This window comes from Nymphaea colorata, unplaced genomic scaffold (assembly GCF_008831285.2).
Source record: "Nymphaea colorata isolate Beijing-Zhang1983 unplaced genomic scaffold, ASM883128v2 scaffold0619, whole genome shotgun sequence".
In the NCBI taxonomy this organism is placed as follows: domain Eukaryota; kingdom Viridiplantae; phylum Streptophyta; class Magnoliopsida; order Nymphaeales; family Nymphaeaceae; genus Nymphaea; species Nymphaea colorata.
In genome coordinates, this window is record NW_022205125.1 from 13,627 (window position 1) to 38,178 (window position 24,552).

Genomic DNA, 24,552 nt, shown 5'->3' on the forward strand with positions numbered 1-24,552 from the left:
GTAGACAAAGTGATAGTGAGCAATATATCTCGTAGTCTCAAAAAATACGTTTTCTGTTTTTGGAAAAAAATGTGTTACAAGCACAAAAAATAAGTCAGCCAACTAAAATGGTTAGCCGAATAAAACGGTAAAAAACACTGCTGTTTTTTTAAATGCCAAAAAAAAAAAAGACCAATTTAAAGGACGTTTTTTGCAATTTTTCCCCATCTCCCCCTTTCACATTTTAGGTATTTTTTTTTCACATTTTTTGGTGCCAAACGATTTGTCTCCATTTATTTATTTTTGTTGCATATCTACTTATTTTTTATGTTGTTGTATTGGTTTCTTATTTATTTTATTTTTTTTAAATTTTTAAGATTTTTTTTCTCCATTTTTTTCCAACTCGCTGTATTATTATGCCACCGTTTAAAATGCAAAAAACATATTTGTGATTATGGACTCTACACCTACCGTAAACTTATATTCTTTACTGCCAATTCCCTTCGATGGTTTTGTGCTACCACTACACAAAGAGCTTAAATAGAAACTAACAAATATTTTACCCGATTTGTTTAAATCTAGAGTAATCTTTTCTGATGTGGAGTTGCAGTGTTGCACATTTGCCACGAAATCTTTTAGTTCATAATTGTCAAATTTTTAAAAATAAAATCCGGCCACTTCATGTAAAAAATAATTAACAATAATTTGTAATGATTGTATTTTTAAGAATATATGTAACATATCTTATATAATAGTATGTTGTATGATATGGTCCCATAGTACCATATCGTATACTTTTATAAACTACTAATATACCAGTATGGTATTGCATGCTGATCATTGTAATACTACTAGGTGAGTTAACCAACATGCAATGGGATCCTTCCCGTTCACCTCGGTTACCAGGACGATCTCCGGTCCTAATACAGTAGAAACTTGGGCGCTAAACAGATGTCTTCAATGTTGCAGAGAGCTCCAAGGCAATTTTGTAGTGCAATCTAACAAAAGAAAATAGAAAAGGTGGATCAATTGGTCGAAATCATCCAGACCAACGAATTTTGGGTCGTTTCAAGAAGTTTCGGAACAGTTATTCAGGATTCACGTCGATGACACTTTGCCTGCGAGCGAGGCCTGTGCTCTATTGTTCATGTCCAGTGAAGAAAGGGGCTACCAAGAATGGCTTCATCAGCCATCTTCTTGGGACCCCATTTCCATCGTTGGTCTCTAATGTCTGCATCTCTGTGTGAGGATTTTGCTTTTGGCTGTAAATATCCAATTTTTTGTCAATAAAATTGAGGGCTCGCCCCTCCGCATGAGTTTTCCGGGAAGGAGCACAAAAGAATAACAGCGAAGCTGGAAGGAAATGGGCAAAAGTTTTATTAATAAACAGAAAAAATACTGCTTAGAACAGTTCTATTACAAATGGGATTTCTCCCTTGTTTATGGACAAAACAACATAATAAAGAAGTAGCCATTAGATAGATCCAACAGCTCTAGAAGAAGCCGTTGGAGCTAGTCAACAAACTAGCGCCAATCTGGTCAAACTGCAAAAGTGTCCAGATATGAAAATAAATACAAAAATAAAATAGAGAAAAACACTAAAAATTACAGACTTTGCTTAAAGATAATTCCTTAGAGTTGGGCATTGATGTAGGCTGAAGGAAGAATGACCCTTTCTCATGATGTCCATTTAATGTATAGCAATAGAATAGAATATTGTGGAGACTAAGTTGTTTTAAAGATTAAGGTAAATTCATGGTATATTAGTTATAATGTTTCAATAATACTCAATTTTTAAGATATATTCATTACACATTCACGTAAAGCTCTTGCCGTAAAACAGTATTTAAGGGCATATTTGGCAACAGTAACAAATTGTTATGTTTTATAAATATATATTGAAATAAATTTATGAAACATTGTAACATAATTTATGAATATGACTCAAATGCTTTAGAAGATTTACAATATCACTAATATCACTGCTTCTCTTCTCATGTTGTTTTCCAAGCATGCAAATGATGAAAGGAAAAATATTTTTGAAAAAAAAGAAGATCCCATTGGTTAGGTGGGGTCCGCAGGAAAATGGAGGAGAAACGGCCAAACGACCAAACGTGCAGGCTTAAAATGAGCAAAAACCGTGCATTTTGCATTTTGGTTTCAACGAAGAGCAGGTCGGTGGGGGTTTTAAATTTCCGACTGGGTTTTGCCGGAAGCCTAGGATGTGCGGGATCGCTCTTATCATTTCCGGCGTCCAGATAGACTCGTCGTGCCTGCAGGAGTGCAGGGTGCAGATGAAGAACTGCCGGCGTCACGGGGCGGAAAGGTTCCAATTCTTTGGCTTTTGTTGGATGATCTTCATGTGGATTTCATCCCGTTCTTTTCTTTTTTATTTTATACTGGAGGTTAGTTATTGATTCGTATTTAGCAGTTTGCTGGGTGACGAGTGGCGGTCTATTGTTGGGAATTTGTTTTTCGACTGTTTCTTGGTTTCTTGTTTGTTTGGTGTATATCAGAGTTGTGATGGTTCTGATTGCGATACTTTAGTGCACCAATGATGATACGGTTCGTTGATGACTGTCCGGGGATCAGGGATGTACAATTTGGAGAGGCGAAAACATTAACATTTTCGTACCTTTTTCGTTCTCAGTTTTCATCGAGATGTGCATTATATCTAACTCATTATTATTGGAGCAGAAAGAACTACATGCCGGTTCAATTTCAACGACCAAGTGCAAGGGTCTCGTATGGAAGGCAAGGTTTTCTGAAAGAGAAAATGTGCTTGCACTGTTACTTGAAGATTGTAAAAGCACCATGTGCTATCAGAACTAGACAGTAGAGAACTGCATGGCCGGCAATCTTTGAAATGGGTAACAGCGAGGGCCGCAAGGCCAGTAGTCGGTTCCTGCCTCGGGCGATTAGACTTCACGCCTCGCATATTTTTTCTATTTTATTTGTAAAAAATTAGACGATACACATGTAAATTTGTAATTTTCAATGCTGAGAAATAACATATTGTTTTCTTACATACAAAATTGTAATCTATAATAATTATTGATGAAATAATTTACATGTTCTTTATTTATATCATAATTTACATGTTCTTTATTTATATATATTTATATCATAACCAGAGACATTGTTCTCGCAATTTTCTCAGCAAAATTTTCTTTCCGAGCTCTTGCCAAAATTTGGATGTTAGTGGGAAAATGAAAGGGAAAAAATCTTAGAAGTTTTAAATGAAAAAATATGAAGAACGAACAAAATAAACATGATAATAAGTTTCCTATTAGCTATTATAAAGAAATAGAAAAACTTTCTGAAAACATGAAAATTAACGAAAAAAATTCACATGCTCAAATATATGAGAGGAGGCTTTTGTGAAAGTCTCAGAAAAATATTGGAAATATCTCAGGATAATATCATGATAATATCTTGACATTTTTTGTTTTTGGTGTATTTTGAAAATATTGGAACACTTTTGCTGATACTATAAGCTGGCTTCAAAACAGTGATGCTATAGGGATATGGTTTATATGTATATGTGTGTGTATATGTGTTTCATGACTTCTAACATTCCTAAATACTTTTGTCAAGTATCTCCCTTCTCATTGAATGATGAAATAGTAATCACTTTTTTCATTGAATGCTCGAATGCTAAGTCATATAATTTGTGCACATATTTTAATGGAGTCAAAATTGCCGATAGCGCATACTTTCCCAAATGACTGTCGGAAGCAGGACATGACTACTTGACAAGGAAGTATTCGCACGTCCATACATATCCGCAGATTCATTCTTCTTATTCTTTATATTTTGTATTGGTGGTTTGCATTATCATTTCCAAATGTTTTTACTCCTTGTTTGTATCCTGCCCCACTAGGTCTTCACTGCTTAGATCCATAAGGGGATTAAATGGCGCTTAGTAAGTTGATGAGCCTCTTTGTCTTCTTCTTACTCTTCTACGACTGCAAGGAAGAAAAAGGGTTGGGGGGGGTGGTGTTGTGGAGGGAACATGGGTATGCACATGTGTTAGTCTATGATACCTAGATTTTCTTCTCTTGACCACGGAGCTTTATCCCGTCTTATTGCTTCATTAAATGTTCAGAAATTCTTTGGTTCGGAAACTCGTTGGGCTTTGGTTCTCATTTGCTAAAATTACTTGTTGAAACTAAAATTTTAAGGAAACACCTCCATAAATTGTGTACTCGCTCCAAAATTATTCAATTTCTGTGGTAAGTTTATTATGGTCTTTGGGAAAAACAAGTTATGTTCATCTTTTTGTTCTCGTATTCATGAATTCCAACTGTAGGAGGAATTGATAGCATATCAATAGATATTTATTTGAGTTTCTCTTATTCTTTTTCCCTTTAATGGTTGGTGATTGATAGCTATTCATTACCTTGATAGTTCACTGATTCACTGTACAAGTAATCATTGTAGGCAGTGGTTTGTACGCTGTAATACCACTTTTTGACACTTATCATGTTGTTAGCGCCGACACTACAATGTTCTACTCAACCAAGTAAGACAGGAGCCCAGCTCCCAGTGAACTCGTGTAGTTCTCTATAATCTATATCATTAGAGTTAATCCCCTTGCAATATATATGCCATGTTGAAACTTAAAAGTAAGAGGTGGGTTTATTACATAGACTGAAGACTAGTCCACTCAACCAGGCTGTGTATATGATATATCGACTCTTCACCTCTTAGACAGAAAAATGAGAAAAGAAAAATGGATCCTCAGTATTAGATCCGACACCTCACACACATCTGTTGATAAAAGGCATCTTCTTTGCATATAGTTTATAGCATATTCTATTTTGCTGTATGGCTTATTAACCAGTCAATGGGTATTGAAGTTGATTTGACATGTCCTTCATGTAGGGACTAGGATGTTCATGGACTATGGAGATGCTATTGGCAGCACTTCAGAGACGGGGCCCTGATGTCGTGGGAAGCAAGAAAGTTCAACTTGAGCTATGTGGAGGTAATTGCAAGTTACTTGATTTTACTCTGTTTAGCATTCTTGATGAGAAGGAAGAAAGTCAATAAAATGGAGAATCATGTCCCGGTGGCAAAATCAAGTGAGATTTTGGATATTAGGCTCGTTTAGATAAGACAAGGCTTTTGTTTTATCCTGCTGCAGATGATGCATATGTTAAAGAAGGAGCCAGCAAGGAAATTGCAACGCTACTCTCCATTGGCATAAGCAGATTAGATTGTGGATATAATATTGGTGTAACTCACGCATTGCCTTCTGCAAAAATGCATTTTATGGTGCTACATTGCAACTTAGGGATACCAATCCAGTGCATCAACCACTGACAAATGATTTTGGAAATATCCTTGTTTACAATGGTATTTAACTGCTAACTCTGCTACACCATTTGGTATGAAGATGCACTTTATAATGATATTTCAACTGCTAATTCTGCTATTCCTCCGAGCATGAACATGCACTTGCTCCATTGTTTGTCATGTTGCCTTACTCATAGAGCCTATATGCCTGCAGTTGTTATCATATTTTTGGAATTGGTTCAGTTTGAGAATTATTTTGGATTCCCAAATCTTTGTTATGTTGGAGAAAATGTAAGATGGGGACAGCTTGCTAACCAACCGTTATTCCTGGATCAAGGGGGACACTGCAGTGGATTGAAGTGGGACTACGTAACTTGATCATGCACTTTGCAGTCCATGCAATAACCTTCTTTCTTTAAACTTAATTTATGTGGAATCCTTCTCTCTCTCTGTCTGAAATGAGGATGCGGTACATGTATCCTGACAGTTTACTTTTCATGATACTGTTCATGTTTGTAGAGATGAATTTTTGAGGATACCTTGTAAAGGATCCTGAATTTTTTGGAGCATGAGATGAATTTTTGAGGATACCTTGTAAAGGATACTGAATTTTTTGGAGCATGGAAATATCAACTTATCTTGAGATTCTTATTGGTAATTTTGCCTGTTTCTTGTCTCCTGCATATTGCTTTCTTTTTTATTTTTCTGTACATGTTCCTTAGGTGCCATGATATCTCTTCTATATTCCCATGTTTTTAGGTGAAATATTTGGTGGAACTGATGTTGGAGGTAAGGAGAACGATTCTGAAATCCTAATAATGTTTTTGCACTGCAGAGATGCTGTTCATGTTCTTGCCATGTAAGTCATAGGGTCTGTTGTTGTAATGACAAAGAAGGCCATACATTGTTCCACAGATATTTTCGACAATCAGAGGACCATGGGCTTTAGCACATTGGCAGGTAATCATTGCTGGAACAAACTCGCTTGTGAATCTAAAAATCTTTAAGGGATTTCATATCTGAATAGCTGCTTGAAATGCTGTGCAGGTGGAATCAAGAACGTTGTAGTATGGTCAGGATGTATTTGGTTGCAAAGTCTTCTCATTCATTGGCCCAATACAGAGGACTCGCGATTTATGCTCTCTTCCGTTGCACCACCACTAGTTCTACAATTTAATGGTAGGTATCAGACAATCTATAGAAGAACATGAAGAAAGACTATTTACTCTCCTCAGCTTCATATAGGAGAAGAAGCAAGTGCAGTGCAGTGGTCACACACTTTTTTGTGGATTACCTATAACTTTGCTGGCATAAATGGTTAACAGTTGAAAATGAAATTCAAGTAGTTAGGACTTTACTTACAACTGTACTCATTCATGTCACAATTGCAAACGACAGATCAAATTGATCAAAGTGGTACTGAGTTTCAGGATTGCAATGTACCACTTGGCGATGTCAAGGTTCATTCCATCCCAGGACAAAATCTATTAGATGCTTCTAGTTACTGGTAAGAGCTCTCTTGTAGTAATATACAGTGTCCATTTTGATGTTCATAATAATAGCCAGTGTGATAAGCAAGGCATGGTGGGTACAGTTGCTAAACATGATTGGACTGATACCCTGATAAAGAGGTTGATTGCATGGAATAGATCCTTTGTGGAACCAATGAATGATAATCTTTGTCATCAGTGTTATCCAATGCAGAGAGGGTGTAACATCTCAAGCTTAATGCTTGAGGAGAAACCACCTTCAAATGTCGCTTGCGTTAGTGATCCCATACTGACGCGGTTGAACTGCCACCATAATGTTTACTTGTGGTAGCGAATTGCATGGCGAAGCAGATTGCTGTAATAAGTTTGATTCTGATATCGACTGCATAGACCAACCAAAAGCAGTTTCACTTCATAATGGTGTGCTTCTTTTCCTATCTTCCAGTTCATTTTTCCTATTTGAGGAAAAAATACCAGAAATGCTTGTTTTGCTCCTGATGCTTCTCTTGCACTTGCAGTTTCGTTGTCAGCAAAATATTTGCTTAATGCACTCAAAGAATCTGTATCAAGACGTACTTCTAAAGATTACATATATCAGGTTCAAAATCAAATCATTTCCTTCGTTTAGATGTTGGGTTCTGTATTTTGTTGCATGAAATTAAGATGATTTGAAGGGTTATTTGGTTATCAAACTGCTGGTTGATTTCTTGTCATTACTTCACTCCAGTTGCATTATCAGTATCCTGTGCTTAACCTTTCTATTGGACTATCAGAAGTAGTCCTTTTTAGTGTTTATGTGGTTCCTCAGTTTGTTTCTGTTCTCTAGTATGTCAGTAATTTTATTACCGGCGTGCACAGTTGTGCAACTTAATTGACTTATGTGGCTAGATATATAATTAACAGGAAACTATCTCAATACTAATGAATATGTCCATATCTAGCGGCTAGCCCAGACAAAGGGAATAGGACACTGAAAGCATGAATGCTATGATCAGTTGGTTTTTTTCATATAAATAAGTTCCCAAAATTAGGGAGATTAATTTTTATAAAATATTGTCATAAAAATATTTACCAATGTCTAAAATGCTACGGTATCCTCATTTGCATAGATCAGGATGTTGGTGATGCTTAAAAAGGCTTTCACTTTTCTAAGGACTATAGCTTGGGTTTCAGAAGTCAAATGTGATGGGAGGTGGATGCTTTATCAGTCTTTCCTTTTCTTATGTCAAGTCATGTTACACCTCCATGCTTCAAAGTGAAGTGCTTCAGAGCAAGCAATTTACTGTAAAAATTTTGTGCATCAATATCTGATTTGTTTTAGTGATTTATGGGATTTTTCATTCATCTTTTGAATCAATATGCAAAAAAGTGCTGTTGACCACATTGACTTCAAAATATAGTGCTATCTAGAAATAAAAAATTTGATTTATTCTAGTTTACAATTATTGGATCAAAAGAATACCTGACTCGAATTTTAAGTTTTCATTTGTTAGCAATATTGGTTTTCATTTTGCAGTTTGTGCAAGTGAGAATGGTGTTCTTGGAAACAAAAAACGTCCTTCAAGGCTCTGCTCCTTCTTAAGGTGACACACATGCTTTTAAACAAGAAGCACATGCTTCATAGCTGAAAAACTTTTAAAGAAGTCATAGAACAATATTCTGTCATAATGAATATAAACATAATATTTAGCCGAATATTGATATTGTATCATAATCAATAAAAAAGTCAGACACCAAAATAATTACCGCACAAATTAAATGGTAGGAAAAAAATCTTAAATCCTTTCTCTTAGTCATGTTAATCATATGATAAACAGATAGAAGGACAAAATTCTTCATCTATTAGTGTAAAGTGTAAACAATTATCAACTGCATAAACCTAGAAATATATAAGAGGAAACCAGTTTGGTGTTAATAAGTATTTCTGTAAACAGATAACATGGATGTTCATGCTCGGAAGATGCACATATGGAAGGCATAATTGTGTCACCTATTGACTGAAGGTGTCGTGAAAGCATGATCTGGATTCTTTTCTTGAATGAGTAAAAAATGTGAAGTTTGCTTTATATGACTGCTCCAGCACACATTGATTTGAATTTGAAGCATAGAGGTGTAAAAATCCGGCCAAAATGATTCAAGAAGCCACGACAAAAGGCTTGTTCACAATTACAACAAGCGAGGCTCAAAGACCTCCCAAATGGACAAAGGCACACAAATAAAAATAAATAGAGCTTATTAATAGGGGCATTTGTTTGGCTTGGTTGAGGATCATGCCATTGTGTGTGTGTTGTGTGCCTAATTATATAGAATCTATGAAATAACCAAACGAATCTCATCTATGAGAAAAAAAGACATAAGGTTGAAACATACATTTCAAGTTTGCTGAAAATATCATTTTTTAACTTGCAAAGCTTTGAGATAACACTATGATATTATGTATTTTTCACCTTGTGATGGTATTTTTATTATACTGTATTATTGGTTGGCATTATCAGCAGCTTTAGAAAACCAATAGAAAAATATTTGAATTTGATCTCTAGGTAGGGGTGCACATTGAGTCGAATAGCTCGGACTCAATTTGGTAAAGCTCTTCTTAAACCTGAGTTTGATCCTACACCTTCAACAAACAAGTCAAGTTCAAGTTTTTCATAGGAACTAGTTTAGTTAATTGAGTCGAGCTCGAGTTCATGACACCCTCAGATGTTTCAAATGTTGGCATGCACAGACATCTTTTCCTTGGGACCTAGACTTCCCTGTTAGAGGTGTAAAGAGAGAGATTCAAGAGGCAAGAAAGGAATATTTTTTGGTAAAGGACTTGCAACAATGACTATCATTAATTACTCTCTCTCTCTCTCTCTCTCTAGCTTTCTCTTTCTCTCTCTCTGCCATTATTCTACTTATCCCTCTTGGGTGGTTCAGTATTGAATTTAGCGGCTGAATCTTGCTAATGACAAGCAAGCCTACCGAGTCGAGCTCCAAAAATTATTACTGAGTCGAGCTCCAAAAATTATTATCGAATTGATCTTCAGCCCAATTTATTGAGCTCGACTCAAACTCGAGCTGAGCTCAAGCTGAGTATTTTAGGTGCCGAACTGAGCTTGAGCTCAACCCGACTCATGTTCAGGGCTATATCCAGGTCATTCATAAATCATCACAAAGATCATGCCTTTTAGATCTGGATGTGATTTCATTAGAAACATTCAGTTTATTAATTTTCAAACCATTTTCGAGCCACTGCAGAATCTTATGTGCACTGTAAATGAAAAGTTTAAAAAATTTTACATGAATCTTGTTACGAGAGAGAGAGAGAGGCAGCAAAAAGTTGTCTAGCATTACGTGACCCTAATCTCTATTAAGAGATTAGGGTTAGGGAAAATTACAAGAGAAGTCCACTAAAAGTAACAAAACATTTAAAGAGACCTTCCCTAACTTCCTAATATTTCAGAAAACCCCTTTTTTTTGTATCTTTAACACTCCCCCTCAAGCTGGAGCATATATGTCAATCATGCTCAGCTTGTTACAACATCTCAGGAAATCGCCTATGGGAAGAGCTTTAGTGAGAATATCTGCTGCCTGATCTTCTGAGGAGACATGAATAGTGCTAACAATTCCTCCTTGAACTAAGTCCCGAATATAGTGGCAATCCACTTCAATGTGTTTAGTCCGCTCATGGAAGACAGGATTGTTAGCGATATATGTAGCTGCCTTGTTGTCACAATACATCTTCATTGGGAGATTCACTGAGACATCCAACTCTACAAGTAGTGATCTAACCCACGACATTTCAGCCACAGTTTGAGCCATAGCCCTATATTCTGACTCAGCACTAGAACGAGCCACAACATTCTGCTTCTTGCTCCTCCAGGAAATAAGATTACCGCCCACAAAGACACAAAACCCGGTAGTAGACTTCCTATCATCTACAGATCCAGCATAATCAGCATCACTATACGCCTCGATGTCAACACATTCTCCTTTCTTGAACCATAGCCCCTTTCCCGGGGCTGATTTCAAGTATCTTACAATCATTAGAGCTGCATCCCAGTGAACTTTTCGGGGTTTTTCCATGAATTGGCTCAACTTATTCACAGCAAAGCTAATGTCGGGACGAGTGACAGTCAAATATAACAGTTTCCCTATCAGAGATCTGTAAGATCTAGAGTCAAACGGCTCTGAGTCATCATCATGTATATGAATGCGAGGATTCATGGAAGTGTGGCAGGTTTAGCCCCCAATAGTCCTGTTTCCTGTAGAAGATCAAGAGCATATTTCCTTTGAGACACTACAACTCCTTTATTACTACGAGCCACCTCAATACCAAGAAAATAACGAAGTTGTCCAAGGTCTTTCGTAACAAAGTGTTGCTGTAAAAACTCCTTTGTTTGAGCTATCTCTTGATCATTTTCCCCTGTAAGAACAATATCATCCACGTAGACAATCAATATCACAAGTCCTGCTGAGCCTCGCTTGATAAACAATGAGTGATCAAGTTGGGATCGGCTAAATCCACACTTAGATAACACTTCAGTAAGCTTTTGGAACCATGCACGGGGACTCTGTTTGAGTCCATAAATAGCCTTCTTTAACTTGCATACCTTGGAACACTCCCCTTGTCGCTCAAAACCAGGTGGTTGCTGCATATAAACAATTTCAGAAAGGTCTCCATACAGAAAGGCATTTTTGACATCCAATTGAAAAAGAGGCCACTCTCGTTGGACAGCAAGAGAGATAATCAAGCGAATAGTGCCCAACCGGGCCACAGGCGAAAAGGTCTCAAAGAAGTCAACACCATAAGTCTGAATATAACCTTTTGCGACAAGACGGGCCTTGAACCTTTCAACTGACCCATCAGAATGATACTTGATGGTGAATACCCATCGTGAGCCAACCACATCACAGCGTGTTGGGGGGTCTACCAAATCCCAAGTCTCCCGAGAAAGAAGAGCATCCATTTCCTCCTGCATAGCTTGTCGCCAACGTGGATCTAACAGGGCGTGATGGTGCGAGGACGGGATAACATGACTAGATAAAGCTTGATCAAACTGTACTAAGTGTGTACTCAGATGAGCAGTAGAGACAGAATTAGATATAGGATGTAAGGTACACTGTCGCTTGCCCTTGCGAATAGCAATAGGGAGATCTGCTGCAGAATAGTCATCACTTAAACCTGAGTCAGTCTTATCAGTAGAGCTTACCTCTTGAGACGATGCTGGTGGACGGTTGAGAGAGGGACCTAGACGACGAGTGTAAACCAACGGAGGCTCAAGAAAACGTTCATGTGACCTAGGTTGAGATGATGGAAATGACTCAAGTGACACTGGTGGAATAGGAAGAGGTATAGGTGCATGCATCTCAGATGAAGAGGGACTTGACGGAGGGAAATAAGGACGAGACTCAAAGAAGGTAACATCCGCACTGATAATGTCTTTCTTGGTCATGGGATCAAAGCATTTGTATCCCTTTTGATTAGCTGAATAGCTAATAAAGATACATTTGATAGCTTGGGCAGCCAGTTTGCTTTTGTTCGGGCCTAGGATATGTGCGAAGCAAGTGCATCCAAAAACTTTGGGAGGTAAATGAAATAATGAACGCCCTGGATATAGAATTTGAATTGGAATACGGTCTTGAATGGAGGAAGAGGGTAATCTATTAATGAGGTAACACGCAGTAAGGATAGCATCACCCCAAAAATAGGCAGGCATGTGAGAATGTAACATGAGGGTACGAGCTACGTTTAGGAGTTGCCGATGTTTGCGTTCGGCTACACCATTCTGTTGGGACGTATGTGGACAAGTATATTGAGGTCGAATTCCATGGTCGGCATAAAACTGAAGTAGAATGGAAGACTTGAATTCAAGAGCATTATCAGTGCGAATATTTTTGACAATGAATCCAAACTGAGTTTTTATTTCCTTGATAAATTTTTGAAGAATACATATGACTTCAGATCTTTCCCTTAACAAGAAAACCCAACTGACTCTAGTAAAATCATCAACTAGAACAAGATAATATCGAAAACATGATCGAAAAGGAACCCGACTAGGACCCCATACATCCACATGAATGAGATCAAAAGGACTCTGACTCGATGGACTCTGACTCGAAGGAAAGTTGCTCCGTGTATGCTTGCCCAACTGGCAGGCATCACATAAGAAGGACTCTGATGCAGGAATGTCTGGAAACATGCGACGAAGTTTTGGTACGGACGGATGACCCAATCTGAGATGCCATTGGAAGGGAGAAGGCTTGGAAGGGACTGAAGATGCAGCAACATCAACTGGGATTGACAAAAAATAAAGGCCCTCACGCTCATGGCCGCCACCAATCATCTTCCCAGTTGGTAAGTCCTGAAAAGAACAAGAGTCAGATTCAAAAATGACTTTACATTGTAAGTCGATAGCTAGCTGCTTCACAGATATCAAATTAACAGGAAATTGAGGTGCATATAGCACATGTGTAATAGTGCCTAAATGTGGAAGATAAATATCACCACTACCCAAAACAGGGGACAACTTGCCATCAGCCAGCTTAACATACTGTGGTGTAGAAAATCTGACAAATGATGAAAAATTTTGTGGTTGATTACAACAATGTCTAGAAGCGCCCGAGTCTATCATCCATGTCATACCTGGATCAGCAGTAGGAGCACCAACAGAGAATGCTGAATCTACAACAGCAGCATTGGTAGATGTAGAGGCAGATGTAGAGCCAGACCTCTGAGCAAGAACACGATCATATTCATCCTTACTTAGGTTAAGAGAATATGACATAGATATAGAAGGATCAGTAGAAGACTCAACCATAGATATTGTTGCCTTTGAATGAGTTGCCTGGGATGAAGAAGGACCTCTGCTTGTGGTGATTCTACCTCCACCACGTCCAGAGGAAACATTAGACCTGAGGTGAGGATGTTTGTCCCAACAACGGTCCTCTAGATGACCAATTTTGCCACAATAAGAGCACTGAAATCTGCCACGTCCAGCACCACGGCCTGTACCACGCCCCCTAGTGCCTCCAAAAGAACTAGGGCCCCGTCCTCCTGATATCACAAGTGCAGAGACTGGTATGTCATGCGTAGTCTGAGAAAGAGTGGCTGCAAAGCGACTCAGCCTATTATACGTGTCTGCTAAATCTGGAAGTTCACTACCTGTTAGAATTTGAGACTTTGCCACAGAGTATTCTGAAGATAGGCCAGATAAGAACTTTGCCACCATACCAGTCTCAACGTGTGATGCATAACAATGCTGGCAAGGTGGGCGAAGAGCCTTTAACCGTTCATATGCAGCAGTCAAAGTAGCAAAATATTGAGATAGGTCCTGATCCCCTTGTCGAATGTTGCATAACTCCTCTTCTAGTTGTAGGATCTTGATTACATTAGTGGCATGCGAGTATGTCTTTCTCAAGAAAGACCACATATCCTTGGCCTTGGTATAATATGCAATAGTTGGGGCTATATGAGACTCCACACTATTCATAATCCAAGACATAACAATATAATTATCTTCATCCCACGCAGCATATATTCCTTTTTTCTCAATAGGTTCATCCTCCTCAAGAATATATTTCTTCCTATGACCAGCCCACCGACATTATGAATACCCTAGACCATATTTCATAATTTGAGCCATTAAATTTCATCGTGGTTCCATAAGAGAATGAATTCCCAGCCATCTTGTAGTCAGTAGACCCTTCAGATTTACTGTTTTCAGCCATAGTAAATAAAGAAGACCAGATTGACGCAAACGTTTAAAGAAGGAGGGCTAGGAAATTACTGTTCAGATCTGATTTAGCCGATGACAAAAACAAGAATGAACTCCCAACGACTGAAGACTGCTGCCACTTATAACAGCAGCTAGTTCTCATAAAACTTCCTGTCCACGTGTCAAAGAAATCCACGAAATCAAACAAAAACTTGTACTAAGGATCAGCAACAGTCCTCACGCAGCCTTTCTTTACTGAATTTGTATCCACGATCTATAGAAAAAATCTGATCATATTCAAAAACCTGAATTTATAAGCAGCACATAGACTCCACAAAGCATCCACAACACCTCACGCAGCTTGACTTTACCGAAACTGTATTTACGATCATCACAAACCACAGCGTCACACGTCACGCTGCATCCACAATAGTCTCTTCATACGACCAATATGAGGATTTGATCACGCCATCCACATAGGCGTGATCAGGTCCTCCTTCTCACGGCACGCCCAACCCCTATTCCCTCACTGTCTCCTTATTGGGTGATAAGAGGGAATAAGGAGTAGCGGTGACAAGGGAGAGAACGAGAGAAAAAAAAAAAGGAACGAACTCACTTGGCTGTTCGTCGGAGAAGATGGTGATCGCCGGAGAAGGTCACCGGAAAGTGCACTCTGCCGTCGACGCCCACACCCGCTCTGATACCATGTTACGAGAGAGAGAGAGAGGCAGCAAAAAGTTGTCTAGCATTACGTGACCCTAATCTCTATTAAGAGATTAGGGTTAGGGAAAATTACAAGAGAAGTCCACTAAAAGTAACAAAACATTTAAAGAGACCTTCCCTAACTTCCTAATATTTCAGAAAACCCCTTTTTTTTGTATCTTTAACAAATCTAATGGTTGAGCCGGCTATCAGCCTGATGATTCTGTTTTGATGAAACAACCGGCCTTTCATTGCTTCCATGTTGCGTCAATTTGCATGAACTTGAACATGCTTTCAATACATCATGAGTTCATGACACTCCTTGACTCATTCAATCTCTGTTTGACATGGTTGACGCTGCGTCCTTGACATGGTTCAACACGGACGACCAGATAGGAGGACCTTGATCTCAGCCATGGCGGCGCGTTTCGGACCTTCAGCTTATGTTGATTACAATCAGGAACTCTCCAAAATACGTCAGACGGGGTCGATTGAAGACTACCAGGAGCGTTTCGAAGAACTTAGCAATATGGTTCGGGGATGGCCAATAGAAGCTTTGATTGGTACCTTTGTTGGGGGACTCAAAGAGGAAATTCATATTGAGGTGCAAGGCATGTGACCCCCTCAATTTGCATGACTGTTTTGCGATAGCCCATATGGTGGAGGAAAAGCAGCAGCGATATCAAAGCCTCGGGCGAGGGGCAGCTGGGGTTCGTCCTCACGGGGCAGCAACTACGAATTCGGAAATACAACCCGGCCGGAAGAACTTAACCAAACCAGCAAACCGGCCTATTATTCGTCGTCTGACCCCGGAACAAATAAGGGAAAAACGACATCAAAATATTTGCTTCCATTGTGATCAACCGTGGACATCGGGCCACGAATGTAGATGCTTTCATATGTACCTAGTCGAAGAAGAAGGGGAGGACGCCCCGACGGAGACTATTGGGGAACGGAGACAAGGTGAAGGAGAGTTTGCCCAGTCGCCCGAAATATCCCTCCATGCCCTATCGGGACATGAAGTGCCTCAATTGATGCAAGTGGAGGGCCGACTCCGCGGTCGGAAGGTCAGTGTACTTGTGGATACAGGGTCCACGCATAACTTCATCTGTGAGAAGTCCGCTAGAGCCCTGGGGTGTGAAATCAACCAGCAGTCGGCTTTTGATGTGGTCGTGGGAGATGGAAGCACCTTAAAATGTAAGGGGCGGTGCACCGACGAGAAATTGGAATTACAGGGCCATGGGTTTTTGGTACAGTTGTATACACTAGCAATGGTCGGGGCGGACCTCGTTTTGGGCATCCAATGGTTGAAAGGGCTGGGCTGGGCGAGGTCGTGTGGAACTTCGTTAACATGAGAATGCACCTTACGCAACCGGATGGGAAGCGCCTAACCCTGTCAGCTCCTCCAAGACAACTAGTTCAAGAGACCGCCACCTCCAAAATGTTGCAGGGAGCGGTTGCTTCGTACATGCTCCTCATGACCAGCGCGGAGGGGAAGGAGAGGTCAGAACCCACCCTCACCAGTGCACGACTACCGGCCCTGTTGGAAGAGTTTTCAGATGTGTTCAGTGTCCCTCATGGGTTGCCTCCTTCGCGCGCCTATGACCACCATATAGAGCTACATCCCGGGGCAGATGCAGTGAAAAGGAGACCATACAAGTATAACCCGACCCAACGTGATACACTAACTCGATTGGTGCAAGAAATGTTAGAACAGGGAATTATCCAGCCTAGTCGCAGCCCGTTTGCGTCTCCTGCCCTCCTGGTGCGCAAGAAGGATGGAAACTGACGGTTTTGTGTAGACTACCGTGCCTTGAATGCCCTAACAGTGAAGGATCGTCATCCTCTGCCCATCGTGGAAGATCTCCTTGATGAACTCAGGGGGGCAGCCCTATTTTCGAAGCTGGATCTTCGAGCAGGGTACCACCAGATACGGATCGTGCCACAAGATGTCCCTAAGACAGCATTCTTAACCCCAGATGGACATTATGAGTTTCGAGTGATGCCGTTCAGCCTCACGAACGCTCCTGCGACGTTCCAGTCACCCATGAACGATATCTTCCAGCCATACCTGCATAGGTTCGTACTGGCCTTCTTTGATGACATCCTTGTATTTAGTGCAGAGAAGAGGAGCATTTAAATCATCTGCAGGTGGTGCTCTCTACGTTGCGACAACACTCCCTTCACGCCAAACTCTCTAAGTGTTCATTCGGCATGAGTGAAGTCACGTATCTCGGCCACGTGATTGGCAACGGTAGCGTGAAGATGGAAGAGGCTAAGGTACTGGCAGTGCGTAATTGGGCCATTCCTCAGTTCGTTCGGGAACTACGCGGGTTCCTAGGATTGGCATGATACTATCATGAGTTCATGCACAACTTTGGAAGTATCGCAACGCCCTTGACCTACCTCACAGAAAGGGATCGGTTTCGATGGACTGACCAGGCCAAGGTGGCATTCGACAAACTCAAGGAGGCTATCACCACAGCACCAGTTCTATGCATGGCCGATTTCAACGTGCAGTTTGAGGTGGAGACAGACGCATCTGACACAGGGGTGGGCGCAGTTTTGAGCAAAGACCGACATCCGATAGCATTTTTCAGTCGCGCCATGGGACCCACGTTCAGCAGCAAATTAGCCTACAAGCGCGAACCCATTGCTATGGTATTGGCGGTCCTTAGATGGCGACATTATTTGTTGGGTACGAAATTTGTGGTGCTCACAGATCATCACAGCCTACGCTACTGCCTACAACAGAAAACATTGGTACCGGCAATGCAGCGTTGGGTCATGAAACTGCTCAGCTTTGATTTTGAGATTAGGCATCGCAGCGGGAAAGAAACCCAGTAGCAGACGGTCTCTCTCGATAGGTGCAGGAGGGGCACGGCTTCTGGACTCTATCAGCCATTCAGTGCAACATTTGGACAAACATTCAGCAGGCCCACCAGTCAGCAGCGTCAGTTCAAAGAATACAAACTGACCTTCTACAGAATCCGACGAGACGATATGGTTACGAGTGGCGCCCTCCTTACCTCTACTTCCGTAGCCATGTATTTATCCTGCCCAAGACAAATCTGCCAGGTATTTTAATCTCACATTATCATGACTCGAAGAGCGCGGGCCATGAAGGAGTGGAAGGGACTTATCGGCGTTTAAGGACGGCATTTTTCTGGTCGGGAATGAAGCGCGCCGTGCGGGATTATGTGCGACAATGTGATGTATGTCAATGCAATAAGTATGAGACCACGCGACCTGCTGGCTTCTTACAGCCACTTCCTCTTCCTGAGCAAATTTGGGAAGACATATCCATGGACATCATATAGGGATAACCCCGCTCTCGGGGAAAATCTGTTATATTGGTGGTAGTAAATAGGCTCTCCAAATATGCCCACTTTATAGCGCTCTCACACCCCTTTTCAGCCAAAACAGTAGCGCAGACCTTTCAAGAGCACGTGGGGAAGCTTCACGGTATGCCACACTCCATTGTAAGTGACCGTGACTCGATTTTCCTTAGTGCTTTTTGGCAGGAGTATTTCAAACTGCAGGGGACTCAACTTAAGATGAGTCCAACATATCACCCGCAAACGGATGGGCAGAGAGAGGTCGTAAACCGAAGTCTTGAGACTTATTTGAGATGCTTTGTGGGGGAGCGACCCAAAACCTGGGTCAACTATCTATCATGGGCAGAGTTCACTTACAATACCAGTTGGCATACATCCACGAACACCACCCCTTTTGAGGTAGTCTATGGGCGCCCTCCTCCGACTATTCGCCGATATCAATTGGGGACAGCACGCGATGAGCTGGTTGATACGGAGTTGAGGTGTCGCGATGTGATTCTTAAGGATCTTAAGGAACACCTGTCAGCAGCACGGAATCGCATGGTGATCCAGTACAACCGTCGCCATCGAGCACTTCAATTTCAAGAAGGGGATTGGGTTTTCCTAAGACAACCCCCCCAACGGTTGCTAGGTATGCGAGGGGCAGGCCAAAGTAAGTTGTTGTCAAGGTATGTTGGTCCTTATCAGATTTTAAAGAGGATCGGGAATCTCGCCTACGAATTACAGTTACCATTGGGCAGCACCATACACCCGGTCTTTCATGTTTCAAAACTCAAAGCGTGCCTCAAGCCACCGACAGAAAGTGAAGTTGTAGCCGCCCCCGCCTTGGCGATCGCCTTTGGCATCCAACCCCTACGTCTAGTAGGAGTACAACAACTCAAGGTGAATGGAAAATGGACGGTACAGTGGCTGATTGAGTGGCTCTCTGAGGAGGAGTTATCAGCGTCATGGGAAGATTCGGAGGACATACAGAAGCGGTTTCCATCATTCACACCTTGAGGACAAGGTGTTATAAGGGGGGAGTAATTGTTACGATCCATATAGGGATCATGGGGAGCAATAGTAGTTTATTTCTACTAGGTCTTGTTATTTGATGTTTTCAGTATGGATCTGATTTCAGTATGAGTCGGTCCAGTCCGGACCCGTTATTAATGGTACTTAAGCTTGAGATTTACCCTAATTAAGCATGCTTGTTGATTATGGTCAAATATCATGAAGCCACATAGACTATAGTTGATCAAGTTGGGATTCATAATATTGAAATTTTCAGCACTAATAATGCATTCTTTGCATTGATTGGGGACATTTCTGTAATTTCTGCAAAATAAAACTTATTGCCATGTACTTGTTTGTAATAAGAGCATTCATATACCTGACATGACAAAAGATATATATGTATAGAAGAGCAATACAAGAGAAGGCTGCAACCATTCCTTTTCTCATATAGCCCTTTCCATTTTCTTCTTTTATATCTTGAAGGCAGCCATATTGGCAATTTGGCATTGTGACACCATGCACATCCAAAAGGCAATCTAGTTTAGTTAGCTAAAACATTTTCTGGAATTCAACCTGAACTTAACTCAATCTAGTTTGCTTTGTCTGATTCTGTAAAAAACTTACTCAAAAGATTGTTTCTTTAGATCTTGCTGCTATTTTCTTCACCAATCAAATAAACAAACAAAAGTCAATCACATGTATTTCAAAGGTGAAGAAGACAAGACCTGCATTTACCAACAAGAAACACAATCCACCTGTGCAAATGCAACTTAACATGGTATCTATCCCTACAATGGGGGAACAGGGAAAAACACATATATAGTCCAACTATAGAGTATGGAAACAATCAATGACAAAGACAGCTAAGCCTGACTGAAGAAGAAGCAAAAGCATGTATAGGACCAAATTGTCCAAATACAAAGGCACTCAGATTGAGAAAGCACCAGCAAAAATAAAGTTCACAATCACAGGTTAATATATCTTCTAATTTATGGATGGCAAGCATGAGTTCTCTATTGGTTATTCACATAATCAATCCAGTTGGTTGGCTTCTACTGGATTTAGTGACTCGTAATATCAGATGTCCACAAAAAAGAGTTTGTAAATATAATGACTGTGGCTTCCTAGCAAATGACATATTGTTATATATTTAGTAGTCAAAATTGCACCTGGGCAGCCACCTAGGTATCCAGGCCCTAGAAGCCACTCCTTTGACTAGGCTGGTCCACCTAGCCTGCCAAGTAAAAAAAGTGAAAGTAAAATTCTTTCCTTTTCTCCTTTTTTTTTTCTTCTTCTATTTTTGCCTTTCATTATTATTTATTTTCTAGTTTTTTTTTCTTTTTTGTTCTTATTTTTCTTTTTATTCTCCTTCTACCTCTTTTTTTTTTTCCTCCTTTCATTTACAATTTTTATCTGCCTAGGCACCACCTCGTCCTGTTTTTAAGGTCCACTGCCTAGGCCTGCCTAGCACTTTCAAGTTTCAATTACTAAGGTTACGTCTGGTAGAATTTGAATGACATCAATTTAAATGTAAGGATAGTGATGATGGCCAGCGCTGTTTTACACTACAACTCTACAAGGAGTGATGCTAAGGTGGATGTTTCTGATCGTGAATACTACAAGGAGTGATGGTAGGGTGGATGGTTCTGATTGTGAATTTTGTCTACAGAAATATTGCAGATTTTCTGCAGTCACCAAGAAGCCTTGGATAAGTACAGTACTTTCTATTGCATAAATAAATGGATTAGTTACATTGGCAGCAAGTTAATCCACACATGTCCAGCTTAAATTTTTCCATTTGAAAACAAAAAGTGCAGGACACTTAGGCTCATCAAGCTAGATATGCCAAACCTTACCTCACTGAATTAATAACAAGGAAAGGAGTTCAGGTCTGTTTCCATTAATAAATAATTGAAGCTCTAACTTGTTCAAACTGGGGACTTAGGCCAAAAGAATTCAAATATAAAACCAGGAGAAATACAAAACTAACAATACAAGAAGCAGTACAAAACTGGAGTGTAGCTTCTGTAGAATATTATTAACATATGTAGCATATATAAGTACATTACTTAACATACATATGCAATTAAATTCAGAAAACATGATGACAATGAAAATAATCTCTTAATGGTGTAAATTAAACACATCTAATTACAGATAGCTGTACTCACATTTACAGATGTAGGATTATATTGAATTTGACTAGCCACATGTATAGCATGTGCTACCTCTGGTCAGGTTATGCTTAAAATTTAAATACATCAGTTCTCTAACCAATTTTTATATGGTGTTGGATTCTTCAAAGGTACTCATCAACCTTCACTTTTAAACCGATAACATTTGATGTCTTAGTTTTTTTTTTGTTTTTTTTTTAACCGTCAAGATCTGACAATGATATGTGAGGCAAACTTATTAGAGCTTAATCTGTCAGAATAAGCAACTTCAGTACCTAAGAAAGATGTCAAGCAACCAAAATCGATCATGTCAAATTGGTTTTTCAACAGACATTTGGTCTGATTCTTTTTGTAACTTCTAATAACTCACAGATCAAAAACATTCAATAATAAGGATAGCAATACTTGCATATATATTCTTCGCAAAAGGCTGATCTAAAAACCACAATTACTCATGAGCCCACTAAATCAATCAAAACTTTTGTTGCTTGTTTGAGTCCATATAGAGTCGTCATTAAGTTAAGCATCTAACCTTAATGAACCTTCATACCAGGAGGAAAATCCATTGGAACTTTTTCATCTAATTTGAGATTCCAAAAGGTAGATAGAACATGTATTTGACAAATACTTTTAAATTGAAGCTGTTGCAGTTAGGATTCTACAATGGTCATTCTAACAACAAGAGCAAAAGTTTCTTCATAATCTAGTTTATACTCTTGTGGATTCACCTTTCTAAAGTATTGTCAACTTTCAGTTTAAATTTTGTAAATCCATCTACAGCCTATACCATCTAGACTTCCTTCCTTAAGTAAATCTTGAATATCTCCTATACAAGCCTTTTGACAAATTCATGCCACACTTAATTTTTTAACCACCTTAAATAGCGCATTTCTAGTTTGATTTTGTTGGCTGAAACTCTCATCGTGGGCCTCAAGTGTGAGTATAGAACATGATTCTAAACCAATTATAACTATCTCCAACATTTGGTCTGTTGGATTCTATCGTTCCCCTTAGCCTACTTTTGTTCACAACTGACTCTGATTAAGGCACAAGGTAGTGTCAGACCCAAGTATACCTGACCATTAGCTCTTTTTCCATTATAACAACTCAATGAGAACTGTCTACAACATTTGGTCTGTTGGATTCTATTGTTTCCCTTAGCTTACTTTTGTTCACAACTGACTCTGAACAAAGGCACAAGGTAGTGTTAGACCCAAGTATATATGTCCATTAGCTCTTTTCCAAATCACAGGTATTGGACCTTCCTTCCTCTTTTACACTTGAGATGTCACACAAATACTTAGGTTTTTCTGTTGTTAGATGAGCTTTAACACTTGAGATCTTAAACATAATCCCTAGGTTTTCCCACCGCTAGACAAACATAGGCCATATGTTAGTTAAGCCCCTGAGAAGACCAACCCAGACTAGTTGAGAATAGAAGATTCAGTCTTTTAGAAAAATCAATAAAAGAATATAGAAACACAACAATTAAATGATCATAAGAATACATACAATATCAACAATCACCGTAAATCAAGTATAATACATAGTTCACCTATTATGCATAGTACCCGATGATGATAAAGTTATAAACTACATTGTAACAATCCAATGCTACTAAAGGGTTCAAATAAAGTCACTGGCGTAATAAAAGGCAGTGAGCAAAAACCTTCAGCACTTGCCTCATAGAAGAAAGAAAAAGAAGCATCAACAGTAAGGGTAGACAGCATGGCAGCAACTCAGTAAAATTCATGAAGACAAAAAAAACAAAGAAGAAAAAAAGACAAAGGAGGAGGAAAAAAAGGAAAAGATAAAAAAGAAAAAAAGAGTATGAAAAGACGATGCAGGCAGAAAAAAGTAAAAAAGGAAGATAACAAGAAACAAACTCGTCAGTAGATATAGAAAAAGAGGGTCAAGTGTTTTGACTCCTTAGTTTTTCTTCTTCTTCTTTTTTTATTTTTTGGGAATGCTGAATACTTGATCAAAGGCCCGGTGACTAATGGCTAATTTTAGAGCCATGATTTTGGTCTAAAACTGGTTGGGTTAACACCCACAGCCAACCAGACATACAATTCGACTGACTAGTTGGTGTTTTGACCATAAAGGTTTCGACAATTAGCTAAAATCAGCTTTGCTGATCTTCTTCCCTAAAAATCTCAAGTTGAACGCGTTAGGTGTTTTCACTTGTACTATCATTATCATCAATCATAATCATAATTGTACGTAAATGTGACTCTGGCTTTTATTTTATCTGAATTAAGTATTGAAGTTGTGTTCCTCTAGAAATCAAAAGCAAATGAAGGTTTCTTAATTAAACTTGAGATTTAGCAAAAAATAGCTACATGAAAACCAAGTAATAGTAAAAATTACTAGCATGAAGTGAACCCAATTACCATGCCTGATTTAGATGATGTACAAGTATTTTTCTGCCATCTTGAGTGACAAAAACAGAACTAAGGTAGACCATCTAGCTACACAGCCCATGCACTAGCCTTTCCATCTATCAAAGCACTTGGTTTGCATTTCGCATCATTTCAATTTGCCATGAGGCATAATTCAACTAAATTTAACAGTATCGTCCATACACATCTAATGCCTCATTTTGTAAGCAATATGGACAAGCACCAGGCATGCTAGACACCGAAGCCTGTCATGTGATAAATGCCATATGAATTTCAAGCCTAATGTCAGGGTCTAAATGTCTAGCTGTGGATACGAATATTAAGCATTAGAGAATGTGAACCCACTTCTATTTCCAGTCATCAACATTAAAATTTAGAAGCAAAAAAAAAATTAATAATAATAAACTAAGAAGAACCTTGGAATGTCCATAGGAAAGAAAAGGATAAAAGGAAAAATGATCCAAGATTCC

At 39.5% G+C, this 24,552-nt stretch overlaps 1 protein-coding gene across 1 annotated transcript; it reads left to right on the forward strand.

Moving 5' to 3' along the window:
- The first annotated feature begins 810 nt into the window (after positions 1-810).
- LOC116245280 (uncharacterized) lies at positions 811-23,400 on the forward strand. The gene is made up of 10 exons (XM_031616916.2): positions 811-2,305; positions 4,867-4,969; positions 5,129-5,340; positions 6,116-6,240; positions 6,328-6,459; positions 6,679-6,787; positions 7,102-7,190; positions 7,289-7,368; positions 8,287-8,353; positions 21,047-23,400. Exons 4-9 carry the CDS (start codon positions 6,165-6,167, stop codon positions 8,350-8,352), a joined length of 552 nt encoding a protein of 183 aa, XP_031472776.1. The 5' UTR covers positions 811-2,305; positions 4,867-4,969; positions 5,129-5,340; positions 6,116-6,164; the 3' UTR covers position 8,353; positions 21,047-23,400.
- Positions 23,401-24,552: the final 1,152 nt, after the last annotated feature.

Coding starts and splice junctions, on each gene's coding strand:
- LOC116245280 (XM_031616916.2), top strand. CDS start 6,165: ATGACAAAGAAGGCCATACATTGTTCCACAGATATTTTCGACAATCAG. Junction 6,460..6,678: donor ACTAGTTCTACAATTTAATG/GTAGGTATCAGA, acceptor TGCAAACGACAG/ATCAAATTGATCAAAGTGGT. Junction 7,369..8,286: donor CTAAAGATTACATATATCAG/GTTCAAAATCAA, acceptor TTCATTTTGCAG/TTTGTGCAAGTGAGAATGGT.